The sequence below is a fragment of the Callorhinus ursinus genome, unplaced genomic scaffold (assembly GCF_003265705.2).
Source record: "Callorhinus ursinus isolate GAN/ISIS: 27379988/994484 unplaced genomic scaffold, GSC_fseal_2.0 scaffold7, whole genome shotgun sequence".
Taxonomy (NCBI): Eukaryota; Metazoa; Chordata; class Mammalia; order Carnivora; family Otariidae; genus Callorhinus; species Callorhinus ursinus.
In genome coordinates this window covers 32,076,685-32,100,692 of record NW_027397069.1, presented here as the reverse complement: position 1 = coordinate 32,100,692, position 24,008 = coordinate 32,076,685, and the positions used below count along the sequence as shown (strand labels likewise).

Sequence of the window (24,008 nt, the reverse complement as noted above, 5' to 3'; positions counted from 1 at the left end):
CGAGTCCCACATCGGGCTCCCGGCTCAGCGGGGAGCCTGCTTCTCCCTCTGACCTTCTCCCCTCTCATGCTGTTTCTCTCTCACTCGCTCTCTAATAAATAAATAAAATCTTTAAAAAAAAATAAAAAAACTTTATCCTAATTTAACAATGAAGTTAGGAATTCTGTGACATGGCAATAATTGTCGAGAGCAATTCGAGAAAAAGGCTTTAACTGATTATAGAATGAGCATGCACACACAAACACACACGGCGTTTTCTAACATTATGTAACAGATCTTTTAGTCTTTTGAAAATGTATATTAAATTACCATACTCTTCCCCCGCTACAAACACCTCCATGGCTCTTTATTTATTAAGATAAATAAAACCAGTTATCCCTAAATGAATGCAAAGTTCATATTATATACCACCACCTGCTCTTATTTCTCTGTTTGCTCTGGACCATGAACAGGCTGTGCTTCCTTCATGGGGCATTGCACATGCCATTCTTTTTCCTTGGAGTGTCCTTCCTTCCTTGTTCTTCTAGGTAAATTACATTCATTCTCCATTAAGCAGCATCAGTACCTTCAGAGAACCTTCTCTTATCTCTATAACTGTCAAATTCTATTAGTAGCTCTTTCCATAGTTGCAGTTTTCTGTCTACTTGTATGATTATATATTTTTTCAGCTAGATTGTGAATATGTTTATTATATCATTAGAGCTTAATAATACTTTAAATGAATTTTAGGATAAATGAATGAAGGGGCACCTGGGTAGCTCAGTCAGTGAAACATCCAACTCTTGATCTCAGCTCAGATCTTGATCTCGGGGTCATGAGTTCAAGCCCTGCATTGGACTCCATGCTGGGCATGGAGCCTACTTAAAATAAATAGATAGGTAGGTAAGTAGGTAGGTAGATAGATAGATAGATAAAATAATATAGAAAATTAAGACATCTTAGAGCCTCAAAAATTTTTCCTGGAAAATTTTTAAGTTTATATTTTTTTCCCTATAGTCAAAATTTTATTTACAGGAGATTGTAGATTGGTTAGTTGTTAGAAATCTATTTGAAAAAGTCAAAAATGGGGCACCTGGGTGGCTCAGTTGTTAAGCATCTGCTTTGGGCTCAGGTCATTATCCCAGAGTCCTAGGATCGAGCCCCGCATCTGGCTCCCTGCTCCGTGGGAAGCCTGCTTCTCCCTCTCCACTCCCCCTGCTGTGTTTCCTCTCTCGCTGTGTCTCTCTCTGTCAAATAAATAAATAAAATCTTTTTAAAAAATTAAAAAAAGAAAAGGTCAAAAATTAAAATAATTGCTTTATTTTTTGTCCCATAAATAGTAAGTCATAAAATCTTTGTAGGTTTTCTCTTAAAGAAGGACCTGAAAATTTGAAAGCAGGGGCAGGGAAAAGGGAGTGGAAGCTCAAGAATATACTACTGAGAACAAACTCTGTACAGCTAACTTCATTTATGACAAGTGGGTAGAAAGAACAAACCAGCCTTCTTCAATTTGTTTCTCAGTCTTTGCTTTTGGATTAAGAGGTGTACATCAGCCAGTTCCTGAGGTAGCATTTAATGGGGAATAAGAATTCCTAGTAGCCCCCGAAGATCTTATATTTATCCCACTGGTAAGAGAGACAGCACTACATTTTAAACTTTCAGGAGTTTCTGCTCCTGTAATAGATACTTGAGTTGTCTTCTTTCCCCCTTCAGTCCATGCTCTGAGAGATGACAGAATGGGTGATACTGGGAGAGGAAAGATTCAAACCAGCAAGTGTCTGCTGCTCTGCCTGAGTTTTCCATGAGCATCCATACTCTGCTGATCCATTTCTACAATCCATTCCTCCATGCTCCTCGCTTAGAGATTGTGTTGCTGCATGTCACTTGCATGATTTGTCGCTTGTTTGTTTAATTCCTGAAGTCCATCCCCATTGCTATTCTTCTGGCCCAATATTATTATTCCGATGTGCCTTGATGAATTCTGCATTGTCGACTCAGCAATTTGTGCCAGGATGTCCTTTCTTTGTATTAATGCCTTTTTGTTCTAAGCTATTGCCCATCTCCCAGTACTGGGGGCTCTTCTGAGAAATTGGGGATTCTGGCCTGCTGAGTGTTTGAATGGGAAATGTAGAGGGGCTTGAGAGGTTAACAAAAGGAGACTGGGCTTTGTTCTCCAGATCTTCTCCCCCTGAGAGACCCTCCACCACTGAGTAAGAAGAGGTAACTCTCTTTGTTTGCATTCTGATTGTCTGCACCAGTAGGTAAGGTCTTCTTTTCTCAGTTTTGTTCCTTGTCAATCATTTCCATAATTGGAGGAATTCGTGGAGCAGGAGGAGTTTGAACAGTCCTTAATACATCCTGCAAGGGAGAGAATTCTGAGTTGATCTTCTGCCTTGGTGGTGTTATTTGAGCTCAAATATCTGTGCTGGAAGTTTGTTGGCCAGATTCACACTATCTGGGGAGGCTGGTAACGGAGGTAGTTTAACAGACAAGTTTTCCTGTGGGAACTCAACCACTTCTCCCTTTCTGAACATCAATGGCAAAGAGACATTAACATTTATGGCAGGGCCCTCTGATTTATCTATAAGTTTCCTACTCATGGATCCCCTTTCTGATGCCTGACTTTCTTTGTTGCTGTTTATCAAAGGACAGTTCTTCATGGCCTGTGTGAGTGATATAAGTTGCTCATCTGTTGTGACCATGTACTGCTGAAGTCTTGCCTGGGTAGCAGTATTTTCTTCTCTAAGAAGAATTTCTGCTGTAAGCGCATCAGTGAGCTTTCGATGATCACCTAACACTTGTTCCAGTTACTGCGTCATCTCTACTTTATGCACCTGGAGCTCACTTTCTTCAAGGTACCAAACCAGACAATAGAGAGAGCTCACCAGCGATAGAGTGAAACCTGTAAGACTGACTACTCTGTAGTCCCTTGGTCTCACATCCTGTCCACCATTCATACTCTTCCATTTAGTGTTCCACTTCATGTATCATGGGTTTGAGGGCATCTAGCCTGGATTTATTGCTATTTGGCAAGTCTGTGGAGGCTGTACAACTGCTAACGTGGTTTTGTTGTGCTTGGAAAGAGCATGCAAATCCCGTTTTCCTTTCACTTTATTTAACAACTGTTTTTGCTTCCTTGAGTTTAACACTTAATCCCACAAGATAGCCTGAGTCTAGAGTCTCAGTAGAGTCTGCAGATTGAAGCCTGGTGTGGATTCTCCTGATAGCACTGGTAGCATTGAGAGCCAGCTTTTTATTCCCCTGATGGAGGGGGCAGATGATGGAGTTCCTGGAAGGGTTGTTATTTGTGACCGTGTTGCTATTTTCTGCTGAATATCAGTCCACAGTTTATTAATTAACCAGAATTATCTTCCTCTAGTTGATGGAGAAACATGTCTGCATTCCTATTTGAGAGTTTAAAGCTAGCCAGTTCATTCTCGCTTTCTTCTGACTGACTGTTAACAGTTCCTTCTTCTTCATCATTTATTTCATTAAGAGCCTGAGGCTCCATGACAGATTCACTAATAATGGTCTTGGTGACAGGGTCTTGATTTACCACAATGAGACCTTGAGAAGAATTAGGAGACATTGTTACATTCAGAAACCCTGTGCACCTATGAGAATCTCAGTTGATTCTAGTATAAGCATAGTGCCAGACAGTAGTTCTTCCTGTATTTCTCTGGGTTGTCTTTTTCTTTTTCTTTTGTCCTGTACATTTCAGATATTCATAGGAAAGGAATTACAGAACATTCCACTCCTTGGACACATTTCAGGATCATAAAAATTCCCCTCATCTTACTGAAGATTTGCTTACATTCTAGAATAATAATAAAATTAGACACACCTTCCCCTGAGAGACATTTGATTAGATTTCAGTGTAACAAACCAAGAGATCTTACCCTCCTCAGATCATAAGACACTTTGCCATTTTAGATTAAAATAAAGTCTTTTTCTCCCATAGGGCTAATGGGGTGGCATTCCAGCTGCCCAATATAAGCACTTAGAGTTATAATTTTAGAGCACCTCTCCTGTGATATGAATCCACTTCATACCCAAATAATAACCGATTCTCACTGTGGGCAATTGGCTGATTGTGTCCTTCCAAAATTTGTTTGTTGAAGTCCTAACGTCAGTGTGATTGTATTAGGAGGCAGAGCCTCTGGGGGTGATTAGGTCACGAGGGTGGAGCCCTTGTTAATAGAATTAGTGCCCTATAAAGAGATCTCAGAGAACTCCCTCCCCACTTTGATCATGTGAAGACACAGCAAGAAGATACCTGTCTATGAACAAGGAAGTGGGCTCTTACCAGAAGCCAAGTCTGCTGGTGCCTTGATCTTGGACTTCTCAGGCTCCAGAACTGTAACACTGTGTGTTCCAGTGAGGATTGGGCCTCAAAGAACTGGCACTGAGATCCTGTCCAGGCTGGTGTTCTTGGTGCAAGTAATGCATGGCTTATTTCTCTGCAGTATGGTACTTCTGTCAGGATATACATGCAATTACATAGACTAACTTGTTTACTTGCAAGTAAGGTAAAGTCTCAGACCCTTCACACTTTCTGACATAACATATATTACATAAAATATTCTACACAAACAAACATATATTACATAAAATATTCTACACAAACAAACATTAAGTACCTGTTTCTCAAAAAAGAATAACATCAGTCTCGATAATATCCTTAGTATTTAGATATTTTTTCCTCAAGATCTTGGTGTCTATGGCTTTTGGTTTATGATACTATTCAAAAAACAAGCAAGCATCATTGGCTGTTTTAAAAATCAACAAACTGTAATGAAGAGCATAAGCTACTGCATGTATATAATAATCGTGTATATATGCAATGACTTCTGCCACGTATTTGGGGAGCCCATAGGTGGCTCCAGTAGGTGGAGCACTCTTAACCACTTCTGGTTAGGCATTGCCCCATTGGAATTGATTTTTGCTTAAATAAGTCATAAAATGTTTAATATACCTCAATTTATCTCTTAACCATACAAACCCTTCATTGTATCCCTCGGTTTAATAAAAAAGGCATTTCTGCTGTGGGTTTGATTGTCTCCATCATCTGCATATCAGCTCTAACTTTTTCTCACTTTGAAAATACAACTTCCTCAGTAGGCAGGGGAACAGGTTTGCCGTTCCAAGCAATAAATATTTCATTAAGAAGTGTCAAGATCTTTTTGAACAGGTAGAGAAAGTCTTATAGAACTCTACTTTCAAAATTGCTATTATCTTCTACAAAGGGGCAGATGTTGTCTGAGCATAGGAAGAATATCAAAATAATAATGCCTATTTTAAAAGTATTATTCTGTGTTTATAAAGCCAAGGGGATATTATCACTTGAGACATCCAAGCAGAAATAGTATAGCTATCATCATTTAAGATGATAGACTATATAACTTCTAAGGTTTCTTTCTACTCTAAGAACATAATTTGTAATTGTGTCAGATAATAATGCTTTCTGTTGCATCCATTCTGAAATTGTGCACAACACTGATTTCAAAGTATGGTTCTCCTTCAGTTCTCCCTATCTCAGTGAATGGTGCCAATATCCATTAAGTTTCACCAGCTTAGAAACCCAGGCATCACTCATTTTACCTCTCCCCTATAAATAGAATCCATCACTAAGCCCTTTGATGGATGCTCCAGTTTATTCACGTCTGTTTCATCTTCACCATCACTAACCTCATGCAAGGTATAATCATCTCTTACCTAAACTATTGAATTACTTCTGTCTGAACTATAAACAGAACTCAAACCTTAAGGTCACAATGTAAGAAAATGCATATTTAAAGCGCTTATGCTAATCTTAGGAAAATAAACATGCTATAAATTCACATTTCTTTTAGTACATATATACTTAAACCATCTTGTGTCCAATCCTCATAATGTAATCTAAATAGTGCCCTCTAATATATCCTAATCCAAGCCATCATTCTTTCTTTTTTTCTTTTTTTTTTTTTTTTTTTTGTTCTCGATCTGGGCACTGGGGAAGAAAGAAGTTTTGGGAAGGAAGCAAAACTTTTTATGTGACTTGTTACCAAAAGTCCAAAATCTTCATATACCTTAAAATTAATGTGAGTCTTCTGTTCTTCGCAGTGGCTTACTTGCATTAACAAATTACTAATGACTTTAGGCAACTGCAATTTCATAAATTTTATTAGGAAAAAAGTCCTCCGGATGTGCTTAAGCACTATCTTTTTGTATTAGTTCTTAAAAGGGCATATGCTATAAAAGTTCATCCTGAAATATCAAGAGTGACCATGAAATTTGCCATGCCAGTACTTAATCCATCCCAGAAGTGATATGCTCTTGTCAGGTTAAAATGATAATAGTACATATCCTCCTTTGGTCTCCTTAGTAAATGACACTATTGAGGATATGATTGTCCAGTGATGTCAAAGTCGCTGAGGCAGCGAAATGAACTTTATCACTCATATCTAATAGAGAGGGTCACTGAACTGTATTAAAATTAAACCTGCATTTTATTTCCTGGAATAGACAGAATATGAGCAGAAACTGAGCTCCAGTATTTCCAGTTTTGGAAAAAAAATAGCTCTCTACTATTTCAAAAAGTTTTGGAGGGCAAGTAAACTTCAGATAGAATTTTTTTTTTTAAGTAATGAATCAAATTTGTTATTGCTGGGAACTCTTGTAAACACTCAATTGTACCCATGCAATGAGCTCAAAGTACACATAGAGCTTTGCAGTTTCTTCCCCATCTTGGATTTCTTTTTAGTTAGTCAAACTCCCCAGGTTGAAGATTTCTTCTCAAACACTTTTATGTAGTTAAGTGTGGCCCTTTAACTAAATCTTGGCTAATAAGGTAAAGGCAGAAGTGCTGTCTATATGTCAGGTGCTTGGAATTTCAATGGCTCCTATGAGTGCTTTCTTGTTATTATCTGTCTTTTCCTGGTTCATGCTGCTTTTAAACAGATGTGGTGACAAAGTGCTAAAGACCCGCATTCCCCAAATGGAAAACCAATAAAGCCTAAGTACATGGGCAATGGAATGGAAGAAGGCTGGGTATCTGGGGACTCTATGACACAGATCTGCCATACCTGGCTTGCATAACTTCAGACTTTATATAAAATACAAATACACTCCCATCATCTCCAGTTCATGACACTTTGATTTTGGTGCTCCCACTAAAATCTAATCCTGATAGACAGAGTGACATTTCATGGGAATAAAGGTGTTCAGGTCAATAAACCTTTAGAAACTTCTAGGACAATTAACAGGGATGTGATGTTTTTATTGTATTTTACAAAAGTATTCATCTGCATTAGACAAGAAAAAAAATTAATAGGGATCCTTATCACAGATAATTTGAGACTGCTCAGGCAACACTTACTATGTTTATGTGTGTATATGTGTGTGTAATTATTATTTCCATTCATGAATAAATATCTAATGGAGGACAGGCTTTATCTGAAGAGCTTAAAATTGTTCAGCAGGTATGAAGTCACTCTGTGTCTGCTCTCAGTTTCTATTGGCCCTGAACGATAATCAGGAACCCCCTTTGGCTACTCTTGGAATTATATTTCCTGCACCAAACATGTTCCAAAACCTAGATAGGAGAAGAGTCCCAAGTATCTGTGTGAGTCTTGAGACTCTAATAGAAATAGTAAGGGTGTTTTGTGCTAAAATCTTGGTCCTGGGATCATCAAAGTTCATGATGTGAGTGTATAATCATAGGTCCAATTGTGGAGAAATATCTACCACCGAACAAGTTAATTTTGGTCAAGAAAAAGGTCAATAGAAATGACAGTTCTTGAATAACCCAAATGGATAGAGTTCAAGGTAAAAAACAAGTGAAATGTAATCGCTGAAGGGCAGAGAGAGGAGGGTGGGGGAAGTGAGGGCCAGGAGGGAAAGAGGGAGAAAGGACAGGAAGGAGAGAGAGAAAGAAGCCGGAATGAAAACTGTTATTTTTCTATAGCTTTTACAGGTGTATGGTGGTGATGTGACTTCACACAGGAAGTAGTTTAAATAGGGCAATGGTTAATTTATTAAATTATTGTATCATACCATAGCAAAAAAGGAAATTAAACTTAAATACAATAGTCACCATTCTTCTACAAAAAATATTACCCTCCCCCCAAATAGCCTTTACAAAAAAGAAAAGAAAAGCAGGTGATGCATGCTTCACAAACAACAGAATATTCTTATTCCTTGTTTTCATGATTTTCCAGGCACTGTGCAATTCATTTCAACTTTGTTCTTTTATTTATTGCTCAATTTTGTTTTTTTCTTATTTGCTATTGAAGATTGCTGTATGAAGTCTACCAAATATACAACTTAATGGGTACTCCAGCCTCTGGTTTTACTGACGACTATGAACAATACAGACCAAAAAAAAGAGAGAGAGAGAGAGAGACAGCTTAATTATTACCTACTGCCACTTAAAGATAAACCATGGCTCAGTTATTAGGGGGAATTTGATGTCTTTCTTGAACAATCAGATATGGAGAGAATGTAATGCTTGAGGGTAAATAACATTTAATTAAGAGGTATAAATATAATTAAATTACAATTCTCAAAACAAGTAAAACAGTGATGTTTCTCAAATAACCGGAAACAGTGGTGATATATTGTACCTGAGATATATCCATATTTATTTCTATATTTATATCTATACATAAATATTTATTTAAAATATTTCATTTATTTATTTGAGAGAGAGAGAACAAGTGGGAGGTAGGGGCAGAGGGAGAGGGAAAAGCAGACTCCCTGCCGAGCAGGGAGCCAATGGGGGCCTGATCCCATGACCCCAAGATCATGACTGAGCCGAAGGCAGTCACTTAACTGACTGAGCCAGCCAGGTGCCCCATACCTGATATTTTTAAAAGGAGTGAAGAGAAATAAAATTTGGTTAAAAATTAAATAAATAATATAATGGTAATTATTGAATGTGTCTAATACAGGTAATGACCAATCATTATTATGTACTTATTTTCTTTCAGGTATTGTATTAAATCATATTAAATAAAGAGTAATAACCCCATTTCACAGATAGAAGCTTACTCCTATTTTATATGGCTCTCAAGTGCAGGTGCCCAGGGTCCTGGGATGGAGCCCCGTGTCAGGCTCCCTGCTCTGTGGGGAGTCTGCTTCTCCCTCTCCCTCTGCCTCTCCTCCTTGCTCGTGCTCTCTCTCTCTCTAAAATAAATAAATAAAATTAAGAAAAAAATGTTTATATGGCTGTCAAATGAGTAAGTTTATGTTAGAACAGGGGAAAAAAAGGAAGGAAAATAAAGCAAAACTATATAGTAAATAGTAAATAATAAAATAATAAAACAGCAACAATAACAAGAAAAAATATCTTAAAGAACTGGAAATGAAAATGTAGAGAAGGAAAAGCTTTCTCTTGATGCTCTAGGGTCCCTGGCTGGATCTGAAAATTAAATTGGTGAAGACGGATTCAGAGGAGAAAAGCATACAAATTTATTGAATATGTAAGTTTTACATGACATGGGAGCCTTCCTAAGGAAATGAAAACCCAAAGAAACACTTAGACCTGTGTACTTTTATGCAGGTTTGATGAGGAGTAGACAGCTCTGAAGGAATATGATAGGTTGAGGAGTATGAGACTGTACTTATTGAGATTCTTCATGGTGGTCTTTGTCTTCAAATTTAAGGATATTCCTTTCCTCTGGGTATGGGGAAGGCACCTCTCACTTGCGGGTTTTATGATGTTTCAGAAGGACAAGGGGCTGGGAGAGAAGGTCAGAGTGATCTTCCTGCATCTGCCATTTTCTCAAATTCCTTCAGCTTAAAATATTCAATGTGCGAGGGTGCCATATTTTGGGGTAATGTGTAATGAACCCCTTCAAAAATTATATTTATGCTAGTGTTATGTAGATATTTACTACTGGAAGATGTAACATTGGATTTTTTTTTTTTTTAACAATTACAGCTATAATGTTGGCAGGCATTAACACTTCAACCACTCTCAGGCAGTTACTATACCTTTTTATAAAAGAACTTTAGGAATCTGAGGGGATTATCAGAGTTTCCTAATAAACATCATACAACTAATTTATATTTTAACAAACTGAAAATATTAATGACAGTCTGCACCACTGTAAATACCAACATGGCAATTGTAACAGGGCTCTCAAGCTTGCTATCCCTTTTGAAGAGCACTCCAAGAAACATCAGGATGACATCAGAAATAAAAAAAGAATTTAGAAAACCTATGGTATTCAAAAAGAGAAAATTTCGAAAATAAAACTCTATCTAGTCTGTCAACATTATAGCTGTTTCCAAAAGACTGCTGTTGGAGTTTAAAATACAAGAGCTCATTTAATGCCTAATAATTTAAGGCAATCATCTTGACTTTTTCATCTTTTTTTTTTCTCTACTGTATTAAAATAAGAGATTTGAATAAAGGAAATCTTATTGTGAGTTCAATATAGGAAGGAGGACTGTAAAGGAATGAATTTAATTTGCTTGTTAATTAGTAATTAAGAAAATGTTAGAAGTGGGTTTTCACTGTTCAAATTCTATGTGTTTAAATTTTGTGAATTAACTAAAATATTTTAAAGACAATGCCCACCCTTGCAAGAAAAAAAAAAAAAATCTATCAGACCTGTGGACTATCCCTCACAGATAGGATATGAGGTTTGATGCTTATGATCCTGTGTTCGCCCACTGGTGTAGTAGTAGTTCTGGTTTTCTAATACTGTCTGTAAAGGTACTGCATCTCCACCTCTGGACGCTTAACTTAACTATTCCAGTTCACCTTTCGTCCACGCTACACAGGAGGCTTAGGATTATTTCTGAATTGTTCAACATTGAATCATATTAATATTGAATAAATAAGGGATGAATGATTGGAATTTATCTGAACCCTATCTTCCTGGAAAGCTTGTCGAGAGACCCTCCCCTCCTCTCCTGTGTTCTGAGAAATGGCTAACTGCGAAAGTGTGACTTTTCTGGCATATTCCAAGAAATAAACACCTCCAGCCTTCAAATAGGACTCACTGTCATCCTTCTTCATTCATTTCCATGACAATGAACCCTACTTTTTCCTCCCTAGTCTTTTAAAACATCTTCATTAAAGAACATTCTTTCTATTACAACAACCTGAATTTAAAATCATCTATGTAATTCGGTCTTTCATAAGAATTTTTGATTGATAAAGTGAATAAAATGTGGTAAATGGACAATAGGAAGAGTTTGGGTATGACAGGAATAGATAATTTTTTATATTTATAACTGTATTTTAATTTTTGAAAATTTTCTTTTTTCTCTTTGAATTAGAAAATTTTTCCTTTTTTCACTGGCCCTACTACAAACAGGATTGCTTTCATAATGTATGAAATTACTTGATGATCTAGTTATTTAGTTTATATTTTTTAAAGGTTTTTTGTTGTTTTTTTCTGATTCAGAGCTAGTGCTAATGTTAACCTGGGTTTTGTTAATAGGTGTACATTTCTCAGAAAAAATAAACTTTATGAAAAATGTATTCATATAATTGCTTCTCTTAAAATGGTTGTCTAGTAGTAAACAATCTTTTGATTTTCTCTGTAAACGTTTACCAATAATAGTGTTATCACAGTTAAAGGGGCCTTTTTCTTTTTCTTTCTATTTAGAGAGGGAGAGAGAGAGAGATGGAGTGGTCAGAGGGAGAGAAAGAATCTTAAACAGGCTTAATGCCCAGCATGGAGCCCAACACGGGGCTCAATCTCACAACCCTGAGATCATGACCTGAGCCCAAATCCAGAGGTGGACTCTTAACCAACTGAGCCACCCAAGCACTCTCACGGGGGGCCTTTTATTTGTTTTGTTTTCTTTATTAACCTTTATCAAGGATTTGCCAAGGCGTAGGCATTGGACTAAGTGGTTTAAATAATTTTCACAGTCCTCTCAATATACTTAGAGTGAAGAAAATCAGGAACAAAGAAGTTAGGTAATTTGCCCTACTCACATAACGGGAAAAAGAGCCTAGACTGAGCCCAGATACAGCCTAGACACAGCCCGTGTGATCCGAACCCTAAATACAACCTTTTAACCACTAAAAATACTTCCAGAATGTTTAAGGGAATGTTCTGTATATTATCGAATTTACTACAAATACAAGACAAAAAAAATACATATCTGAATTAAACTAATAAAATGGAAGTTCATTCAGTAATTCCTGCTATTTGGATTCTTATCCATAATTTATAGTTCCAAAGAAAGAAAAGTCGATTGATAAATACATATAATGATTCTTTTTCTTGAGGCCTTACACAAGAGAGAAAGGTACCCTAAAATTTTCCAAATTAAAGCTACTTAGCATTGTTAACATAGGAATTCAAGATTAATAGGTTTGCATTTCCTAAGGATTCATCAGAAACCAGTGTGAGATTTATTTCTGAGCCTCTGAAGAAAGGATCAGCAGAAATACCCTCCTCCTACTAGATTTAGCAGTGTTAGGTATGCAGGGGGACAAGTGGGAAGTGGTTAGAGAAAGAACATAATTGCTTTCTACATCTCACTTCAAGACGACTTCAGATCCCTCCTCCTGACTTTTTTATCATTACAAATACGACTTTCTTGCGTAAATCTTTCTTCATCTCCCAGAGCAATTTGATATTCCCTGATCGACTTCTTTTACATCTGGTACTTAAATCTATCATAGCACTTATTCAGGGTATTATTTGCTTATAAGTGGCGTTTCTTCTCACGGTGCTGGATATAAAGGACATTTGTTGTTTAAAATTATGCCTCCAATGCTAGTTTGGATTCCTGGCATTATAGAAAGTTTTTAGTGAATATTTGACAGATGAATATATTGCATTATGAACATACTACATTTAACTTATCTTTACCCTGTAAATTAGAGAATTGTTTACTCATTTTAAACTAGATCTGTAATTTCTATATGCTTGCATAATTCAAGTCAATTGAAGAATTGAGATTTTTCTGAAAATTCTTGGTTGTTTCGATTGGTGTTCTGTTTAAATTAATAGCAGCAGAATATATGAATATATTTAGTCCAAAAAGTTTTTCAACCACTAAAATAATGTCTTTTATGACCATAGCTCTGATTAATTCTGATTGTGAATGTAGGTCTAGGGATGTGATATATTTTCTTAAAGAAATGTACTTCTATACCCTAAACCATTTGATAAGCAACAAATGCATAGAATACTAGACTAGGCATCAAAACATAAACATTTTGTTGACTGGTTAATCTGCTTCTCTGTTCCTACTCTTCTGGAGAGTAAGTAGATGCTCTTGATTTCCTAGGATTTAGAAAAATTAATGTAATGCATTGTATGTTAAAATAAGACACCTTTTTGACTCTGAAAACACCTTTACTTTCTTTTACTGCACTCCTTGGTATTACTTCACTAGTTCAGTTCAATAGTCAAGCTTTTAGTCTCCATGGTTACTTTTGCAAATGTAATTTGGTGGGAAGATCAGAGTAAAAATCAATCAAGGCAGTGCTTGGACATGCAATTTAGCTATTCTCCCTAATGTGTACATTTCATAGCCAGTTTCCTACAGTTCTTTAGGAATTCTCTTAATTTTTTACTCGACATCAAACCAGCTTTAATATAATTCCCCTTTACAAACATCTAAATTAAAAATAAATTCCATGTAAGCATCTTCTATACCAGTTAAAATCTAAATATGCCATTTGTATCAGCCAATTATTGTACATTATTTATATCTGGGAATAAAAGTGAGGGAAAGGACCAGGTTTTGGACATTTGAAAAAATATAAGCATTTAAGTATATATTAATTTTAAGGGACTTCAATATTTTTGTGTATGGGCATGAAGGATAAAGGATATGATAATTGTGAATTTCCAGACAGTCATATCTTAACTTTCTGAATTATTACTAAGAGAAATAAATTTATTTATATTTATGTTGACGTAACTAGCAAAGGTGATTGGTCCTAAGATAGGGAAAAATGCAGTAGAATAGAAATACATTTATGTTACACAAAGATATTAAATTATAATGAGTATAACATTATCTATATAGAATAAGAACACTGTACATTTTTTTACTGTAAGTAATCTAGGATCCATAAATTAGGTAATTTGAGCCAATGTGAGCAAATATTTATTTTCTCATTAGTATTATTTAATAAAATGAATTTTTATAGCTGTATTATGGAATTCTATTCCTAGTTCTATGATGGATAGAGTATAATTCTGAAGAAACTATTATTTTGAATATTGAGATAAAGATGAATTAGTAATACATATGAAAGTATTTCATAAACATGAACAATATTTTTGGTTTTGAGTGAATGTGCTTTGTATTCAAAAAATACTATTAGTGGTTGTTTTCTTCACAGAATAAATATCAACTTTTAAAAATAATTATGTCAACGAATAATATTTTCCTATTGAACTTTCAAAGTCTTGGTAATTTAGTTATAAATCTATGAAATAGTAACAATCCTTTTTAAGGGGGCCCTTGATTAATATGTGCTTATATACATTTAAGCATATAAATTCCCTTAAATAATCAGTCCCATTTTCAGCTTATTTAAATTCCCTCCAACACTTTAATCAACATTCATAAATATAATAATGCTTGTGTTTTAAGTTTGTGAAATATTTATCCTTAGACAGAAAGCTTTGAAAACATTAGTGAATTCTAATAAATGTATTAAAATAATAAAGTCAGTGATTTAATTTTTAAAATTCAAATGTTTATAAACTTTGTCACATTTTCTTTTACCCTTCCACATAAAATTTAAAATCTAAAATCAATATTACTTCCTAAATCTTAATATTACTTACTAGGATCTTAAGTCAATTATGATGAATTCCTAACACATCAAAATCTATAAATACTATTAAATTAGTTAAATAAGGAGTCCATTAGACTGAGGTGGCCTACATAAGCAAATCAAAATATAAGCCTGTTAATGGCTCTAAGTTATGAAATCAGAGTGCTAAGAACAACCACTCTCAGTCAACAAAGCTTTAAGCTATAGCCAATCAAGTAATTTCCTTCACTTCTGCACCTTTATGTAAGTCTTTACCCTGACTCCTTTAGGTGGAGTGCTTTTAACCACTTTTGGTTTGGCCCTGCCACACTGGAATCTATTTTTGTTCAGTTAACTCTTAAAATGTTTAACATGCCTCATTTTATCTTTTAACAATACAAAACTTTTAATTTTATCTCTCAGTTTAATGCAAAAGGCATTGCTGCTGTGGGTTTGATTTTCTCCATCACCAATATAAGAATTCTAAGTCTCATTTTGAAAATACTAGTTCCTCAGTAAGCAGAAGAATAGGTTTGCCCTTCTAATAAGCAAACTGGGGATTAGTTCCCAAGCAAACTAAAATTACCATCTCAAGAGAATTGAGGTCAGTAAGAATCACTCTGATTATAAACCAGAAATTTGGCTACATGAAGCCAGGGACTACTTTCCTCTCCAGTCTCAGTAAGACTGAAACAGATTATAAAATAATGGGTATAATATAAACATATGATCTACTTTCTCTTGGATCTTCCTTTGTAAAAATTGCAGCTTATCATAACTGGAACTCTCTGCTTATCATATACCCCATTTCACCTAGTTCACTACTATTTCTCTGCTGGGCTTTGGGAGTAATCCAATAAGTAGCACCCTTTCTCATCTAGTTTCTGAACCAGTTAAAAAGTTAGACCAAGGGAAAGCAGTTGAGAACTAAAACATTACTGTTATTCCTGATAAAGTTTATACTGGAGTACATGGATTAAATATGAAGGTGCACAAACAATGAATCATGGAACACTACATCAAAAACTAATGATGTAATGTATGGTGATTAACATAACAATAAAAAATATGAGAGCTGAGCAGAATTGCTGACTCCCTACTTGATGCCTTCATTGAGAAAACCAGAGAGGGAAATAGTGTTTGCAGAGAAATAATTACTTACATTGGTGTTTTTCAAAGTTTAACAAGTCACATTAGATACTTTGTTAAAAAGTAGGATCCCATTTAGCAGCTCTGGGTGGATCCCAGATTTAGTATTTCTAACAAGCTCCTAGGTAATAGTAAAGTTGGTTGTTCAGGGACTCTTATCTGATTAGTAAGGACCTAGACCAGGTGTCAGCAAACTTTTTCTGTAAAGGTGCACAGAGTAAATATTTTAGGCTTTGTGATTATATGGTCTGTCTTGCAACTAACTCTGCTGGTGTAGCTAGAAAGCAGCCACAGTAAATAGCAGAGGAGGCATGGCTGTGTTTCAATAACCCTTTCTCTATAGACACTGGAATTTGTGTTTTACATAATTTTCATGTGTCATGAAATATTATTATTCTGATTTTTTTTTCAATCATTTAAAGACACACAAACAGTGGGCTGCATTTGCCCTATGGCCCTTAGTTTGCAGACCCCAACATAGATCATTGCCTCACCCTGACCCCAGAGAAAAAAAAAAAAGAGAAAAAGGACAAATCTGAAGTTAGACAGATAAACAACTAGAGAAAAAATACACTAATATCAATTTTAAGGACAAATAATAAATGCAAATGAAGAGGTTTAATTCTCTCTGTTTGAAATGAGGGAAGAGATTTTTCCTCCCCTTCTTTTTCAAGAACATTTACTTTAGAAAACTTGTAATTCTGAGTACTTTCTCCTCTCTTTGAATTATATGTAAATATAATTTTCAAAAACTAGATAGACCCTTGTCAACTTTGTGACATAGGAATGTTTTTTCTCAAGGACCTGGTGTAGCCAGCATGCAGGGATACAGGAGTACCTCGCTCCAGACCAGGTTCAGCCAACCAGTCACTGCTGGCAAAATCCAAAGGTGGAAAAAGGAGTGGTGGTGAAACAAGAAAGGAATTTATTTCATCGAGGCCAACACCAGGAAGACAGGGGACTAACGTCTCAAGGACGGCCTCCAAAATGCTGAAAATACTTCCAGGTCTGTATAAGGAAACTGTGAGGCAGAAGTGGGTGGAAACATACAGATAGGCAGTAAGAGTCAAATCGATCTTTGTCTTGGAGTCGGTCACAGGCAGGGTCTTGCGGGCTCAGGGCCAGCTTCCTTGGGAGGATAGTTTCGGATTCCATCAGGGGATGCTTTTCCCTCAGCATCTTCTGTCTGAACCAAGAGACAAGCTGAAAAGAGGAACCCAACTAGAAAGTTTGAAATCAAAATGGAGGCAGCTGAAGAGTGAAGGCCTCCTTCACTGAGAGCCATCTCTTCGAAATGTAATCATCAGGGAAGATAGCAGCCCTGTCTCGACTTCCTGAAGGAAGGTAGGAGCATAACTTTGGTGGGATCCTTGCTCCAAGTTGCAAAATTACTTGCTGTCATAAAGCTTGAGAAATGTTACCCACCCCCAATGATAAAGCTAATTAACACAGATGCTCACACCAATTGCCCAGTAAAATTAGGATGAACTATTTATGACAAGTGGTTCTATTTAGTCCTGTTACTTGAGAACTAGTTGCTGTTTATCTTGAAAATATGTGGTAATTGAGGCAAGGAAAACCAAAGCAAAAATAAACTATTGGGACTTCATCAAAATGAAAAGCTTCTGCACAGCAAAGGAAATAATCAACAAAACTAAAAGGCAGTCTACAGAATGTGAGAAGATATTTGCAAATGACATCAAATAAAGGATTGGTATCCAAAATATATAAAGAACTTCTAAAACTCAACACCCAAAAAACAAGTAATCCAATTAAAAATGGGCAGAAGACAGAACAGAGATTTCTCCAAAGATCTACAGATGGTTAACAGACACATGAAAAGATGCTTGACATCCCTCATCATCAGGGAAATACAAGTGAAAACCACAATGAGATATCACTCATACCTGTCAGAATGGCTAAAATCAACAACACAAGAAACAACAGGTGTTGGTGAGGATGTGGAGAAAAAGGAAGCCTCTTGCACAGTTGTTGGGAATGAAAACTGGTACAGCCACTCTGGAAAACAATATGGAGATTCCTCAAAAAGTTAAAAATAGAACCACCCTATGACCCAGCAACTGCACTCCTGGGTATTTACCGAAAGAATATGAAACGCTAATTCAAAGGGATAATATGCACCCCTGTGTTTATAGCAGCAGTTTTTACAGTAGCTAAATTGCAGAAGCAGCCCAAGTGTCCATTGATTGATGAATGGATAAAGAGATGTGGTATATATATATAATGGAATATTATTCAGACATAAAAATTAACGAAATCTTTCCATTTGCAATGACATGGGTGGAGCTAGAGAATATAATGCCAAGCAAGATAAGTCAGACAGAGAAAGACAAATATCATATGATTTCACTCATATGTAGAATTTAAGAAACAAAACAACTGAGGAAAGGGGAGAAAAGAGAGAGAGAGAAAGAGAGAGAAAGATCAAGAAACAGACAATTATAGAGAACAAACTAATGGTTGCCAGAGGGGAGGAAGTAGAGGAGTACCGGAAGAGGGTGAGGGAATGTGTTAAATAGAGGATTTAGGAGTGCAGTTGTCATGATGAGCACGGGGTGATGTATGGAAGTGTTGAGTCACTATATTGTACACCTAGAGCTAATATAACACTGTATGTTAACTAACTGAAATAAAAAAAAAATACTGCAGATGGATTAAAAAACAAATACCTAAATATGAAAATAAATGATTATAAGGAAAGAGAAAAGAAAATATATGGTAATGGATTATATTTGTTTGCCTATATATAAGAATGAGATATCTTTCTGTCTGTGCAGTTGTAGGTTGCCTGGGATGGACCACACATTCCGGTTTCATGATAATTCAGTAAGAAAAGAAGTTTGGTTTTTTTCCTACTACTTTTGTGGGGAGGTTTTCTGGGTTTAGAACATTTTTGCTTGTTTTTGTTTGTTTGTTTTATTTCCCCAACATTGTCACTCATTTGCCACATTACTACAAGGTTCACTATCATTTAAAGGAGACACAGATGGTATAAAACACCAGGAATGTTTGGAAAAAAATATTTCTTCATGTACCAGTGAAGTAGGGAAGAAGTATTCTTTTAACATCATCCTTAAGGATTCAGGCATAACATCCACAAAATAAAGTTAGATGTCCCTCCGATGTTTCCCATAGCATTCTGGAAGAGATTTTCTCAACATTACTGAAATGTGACATAATCATGCATTTATTAGTTTGTCTTCTCTTCGTGTCTGTGAGCTAGATGGGTGCAAGTAATGTCCACTGAGCACAGTGCCTGCTACATGTAGATTTTGATACTTGGTCATGGAAATAATAAGCAAATAAAATAAAATAAGTGATTTGATTTTCACATTGTGTTTTTCATATATTCTGAATACATAAATACTTTTGTGTGTAGTAGCTTGTATTACTTTTCATTTATGTTCAAGGATAAGAAATTTAACTGTCGATAAAGTTTCAATCACCAAAAGCCACAAATTGTTCTAAAAAGATAAATTAAAAATGTGCCAATTATATTCATGTATATAATATATAAATGCATATGTTTCTGAATTTGAATCTGCATATATAAAGTATCTAATTATTGTGACTATCAAATTATAGAAATTTAGAGCAAAGACAATATATAAAATTTATATAGTCACAAGACATTAATTTTCCATTTGAGATAACCATAGTCTGTAAGATGATACAATTCTAGCTAGGCCTTTTCAAATTATCTAGTAGGGTAGTAGTGGGATATTTATAGGAAGAAGTCCTGTTAAACCTTTATAGGAAAAAAATTAGTGAAGTTGCTTATAGGGGAGAGAAATAATTTTTCCTTTACCCTTTTAGGGTCTTGGCTGAGACTCCACTGGAATAAAAGAGATTAACAGGAGAAAAACAAACAGAAGTTTAATAACGTGTACACCTCCCGTGTACATGGGAGATAGCCAGAAAAACTGACTCACTCTCCAAAATGGCCTAAGGCACCCACCTTAAATACCATCACTAGCAAAAGATAAAAGGAAATGTTTGGGAGTGGGGAGCCAGTTATGAGAGGCTATCAAGAAAAGCATAGTAAACAAGGGTAAGATTCTTAGGCAGATTTAGGTTGTTGCCTTCTTAAGAGTTTCTAGAGCTTTAGTCATCTTCCTCTTCCTGATACAGAGATGGAAACATTCTTACAAGTGGAGATTTTCCATATAAATGTAAATGTCCCTTATGAAAAGCTATCTTATACAGTGTCTGCTATTTCTTAAAAAATAACCAGCTCAAGATAATCCTTATACCAAAGAGGAATATTTTGAGGTGGCAAATTCTGTTCCCCTTCATGCCTAAAGGATTAATTTTAATTCTCATTTCTCCTATTTATACTTAATTTTCATCTCTTTTGAAATACTAAAAACACTATATACAGTTTTAATGAGTGACATGGACACAGTTAAAAGAATTCCCCAAAGCTGCAAAATCTTAAATTTTTTATAGAAACATTTTAATCTAGAAATACAAGACCATAGATATTTAAATATTATATTTTAGCCTATGTTTAAATGTTAACTTTTTTAGAATTATTATCACAGGTTTTAGCTGTTTGGTTGCAAATTTTTATTTTATACATAGACTTGCTGGTTTCTTCAAACATACATAATCTAATTAATAATTTAAACTCCTTACACTCTTTGGGTAGCCAGTATTTTTCAGGAGATTGCACTAATGCTTCTATTCTTATTCAGTCTCTTGTTTCAGTATCCAGGAGAAACTTAAAATATCACCTCTTTGATTTTATTTTAACTGTATGATTGATTGTGTTTTATTGGCTTTTAATGTGCAACATAAAATAAATCAGTACTACAGTGTTTGGAGATTTGGATGTGACTGCATACTTTATAAATAATTTTGAACCAATTTTATATTCCTATTCTCACTGTCATCATTAAAATTGAAAATATTTGCAGAATATTCTAAGACTTCATAGTGCTATTTATAAAAATAAGTTATACTCTGGGGATATCAATGTAGTAAAAGTACTGAACAGTATTTTGGAAAAACTAGCCTCCTTGATGCTATTTTCATACTTTTTAAAATTTAAATACGCCTTATTAATTAAAGAACCAAATAGTGAATCCTGTTTTTAGCAGAAATTTTATCTCAAATGGCGATCTTTAGCATAGCTGAATTATCACTTGACAGAGCCAAGTTTCAAGAGTCCTGGATTGGATTAATGGCAGGGTATGTAGCAAGAGCTGGGACTTATTTAACATGTGACCTTGGAGGACAGTTTCCTTTTCAGCAAATTGGCACAATGGTATCCATTTTCCCTATCTCATATAGTCTTAGAGTTCATTGTCCAAAGTGCTCTTCAATGTCATCATTTGGTCAATTGACGTACACACTCACTCTATGCAATATAAGCAGTAGTAGTGGGCTAATATGATCTACATATAGAGTTGGTTGAATGCAGCAAATTTGTTTCAGGTAAATTCTTTCTGAGGAAAGAATATTATAAAAATATCAATACATTTATTAACAAATTTTAAATATGACCACCACAGAACTTTACTGGTTAAAAAATAGATGTAACCATATTATCTTCTCCTCTATTCTTTCAAGTTTCAAAACTAAGTTGTCTATTCCAGGTAGCTAATATTATCTGTATGTTCTATGTGTTGGAGAAAATGTGTGGGCAGAAGAAATTCAATATACTTAATTAACACTACTAACCTACACTTAGAAATGGTTAAGGTGATAAATTTTATGTTATGCATTCTTTACCTGTTATTTTTAAAATTCATTGATATTTCCTCCTATCTTATAATTCTAGTAACATAATTTTTCTGATATAAATGTGACTAATAACTTTGATCACATATATCAATAGGATATTTAGATATCAATGGGAAAATTTAGATTTCCTAATATTTCCTTGATACAAACTATCAGTATTTTCCTTGGTTATTAGATTTCAGAGATTTTTCTCCACCCAACAATAAAAATCAATTCCATGGTTTACATTGACTCAAAGAGGAATTTTCTTTCTTTTCTAGCTCCTGCACAATTATCAGCACTCATTATGGGATGCATGTTTTGTAAGCACTATTGCTAACTGCCTCAAATGAGTGACTGTAGAAGAAAGCAATGATTAAAGACTGCATTTGGTGCCAGTGTAATATTTAGGAGGAAATACACATTTTGAGAGAGATACAATACTCCTTATTTTTTTGAAAAGTCAAGCAATAAAAATGGCCTGTCTCTGCGGTATACCTTGTCAGTTTTTTACTCAGATGTGAATTAAAATTTATTGAAGAAAGATACAGTGATAAAAGCAAATGCTCTATCATTTATTAATTATATTTAAAATTTACATGAATTTATTAAGGACATCATATAATGTTTCCACTTTATGCTTTAAACAGTTACAAACATTTGGCATAAAATAATGTGCATATCAATGTAACAAGTTTGAAAAGTGGGAAATGAGAATCTGAAGTCTGCCTTCCTTCTAACAATGATCATAACACTCCAAATGAATGAATCATAGATTTTTCTCTCAAAATTCTAAGGTTTTTGTTTTGTTTTGTCTTTTATGAACAAAATTCTAAAGGACTTTAACATGCAATGAATATATATAACATTCAGAATAACTAGCTTCCATGCTTACACTGAACTCAACATAAGGCAAAAGCCCATAATTGTACTGATTCTTTGGCTCAGTGTGTTCAAAAAGCAAAGCAATGTGGTAAGCCTAATGAAAACAATCCTTTGTGTTTGCCAGCTTCAGATTGCTAATATGGTTGCAATAAAATTCAACCATCTTCTCTGATGAAATATGCAGCTTTGATTAGTGGAACAGTTTGTTTTCTGAATGCAAGAGACAGGCATGAATCTGTTTCTCTAATTGTCCTCATAGTTGAGAAAATGAGGAAGAAGCGTGTTTGTTTTAATAAAACATCATTCTGCCTCCTAGAATGACCACATCTGATTAGAAAGTAGTAAACCAATCAGATTCTGTCAGATGAAATATCATGTCTTTGACCTCTTTGATATTGCCACAAACTATAAAACAATTGAATGAGTTGTAGCCATGAAATTATCCATGTCACAAACACTGGTCTCTCCTTTTAATTGCTCAAGAAAAACAAGACTTTGGTAACTTTAGTTATTGTATGCTACAATACAAAATAAATTACCAATAACCATTCCTGAACTAACTAATATACGGCCAGACATTGTTCCCATAGCAGTTTGATGTTTATTTCGATTCCTATAATTTTCTTTGATCTTCTATGTCTTTTGACATCAGTAGGTAAATCTACAGAAATCCTTGTTCTTGAAGAATTTTCATCTTAGGAAGTTCTCATTCTTGCCCTCTGATATAAAAATAACCACTCCAGCAAATAAAATCTCTCCAAAAAGAAAAGTAAGTCAAGGTTGCTTGATGACTACCACACAGGCACCTGCTCTCCCAATATTCAAAGAAGCCATCTGTTGAAAAAGATGAAACACAATTTAAGACAAATTTTGCTGTCATAGAAAAGTATACAAATTGTAATATATTTAAAACACTCATATGTGTGAAAATCATAAATACATGTGCTTATAGTTTCCCAATTTAGTCACAAGTAGGACAATAAAAATGGAAACATTGAAAATGGCTTTTACAAAAGAGCAATAATTTGCATGTTGAAATTGTTGAAACTTGCATTCATTTTTGGAATTTTTAAGACAAGTAGTAAGGTACTTAATGATTTTTAGTGACATAAAGATGCTATAGTAAAGTTTCCAGCAAAGATTTATTTCTGGGCTTGCATGGACACATTTGTAATGATATTTCATAGTGATATCTTTGAGTATATTTTGGATGAAATAGCTATTATACTTACTGAAATCATCTTGAACTTATTTCCCCAGATATTATACTGACTTAAATGTGTTATTCATTCATTCCAAAGAGAGACATACAATGAAGTAACTTCTATATTTTGTCATAAATAAACCAAAATTATAATTGCTATAGTACTTATTTAAAAAATTCCACCTTATAATAGTCATTGAGATGAGAATTGAGATTTTTTTTAATAATTCCTGAATATGAAATTGGCTAGAAATATATTAAAAACAATAATTTTTACAGTTTGTAATGAAAATTTATTCCATGAAGGTGAGC

At 34.8% G+C, this 24,008-nt stretch overlaps 1 protein-coding gene and 1 pseudogene across 1 annotated transcript in view; both read right to left on the bottom strand.

Moving 5' to 3' along the window:
- Positions 1-1,447: 1,447 nt before the first annotated feature.
- Positions 1,448-17,144, bottom strand: LOC112826343 (spindle and centriole-associated protein 1 pseudogene; annotated as a pseudogene).
- A 5,039-nt stretch (positions 17,145-22,183) lies between these two features.
- The window catches only part of KLHL1 (kelch like family member 1), a 378,887-nt gene continuing 377,062 nt past the window's right edge, over positions 22,184-24,008 (bottom strand). The window contains exon 11 of the mRNA XM_025874602.2: positions 22,184-23,326. Coding sequence (XP_025730387.1) covers positions 23,267-23,326 — 60 coding nt within the window. The 3' untranslated portion in view covers positions 22,184-23,266. The remainder of the gene's footprint in view (positions 23,327-24,008) is intronic.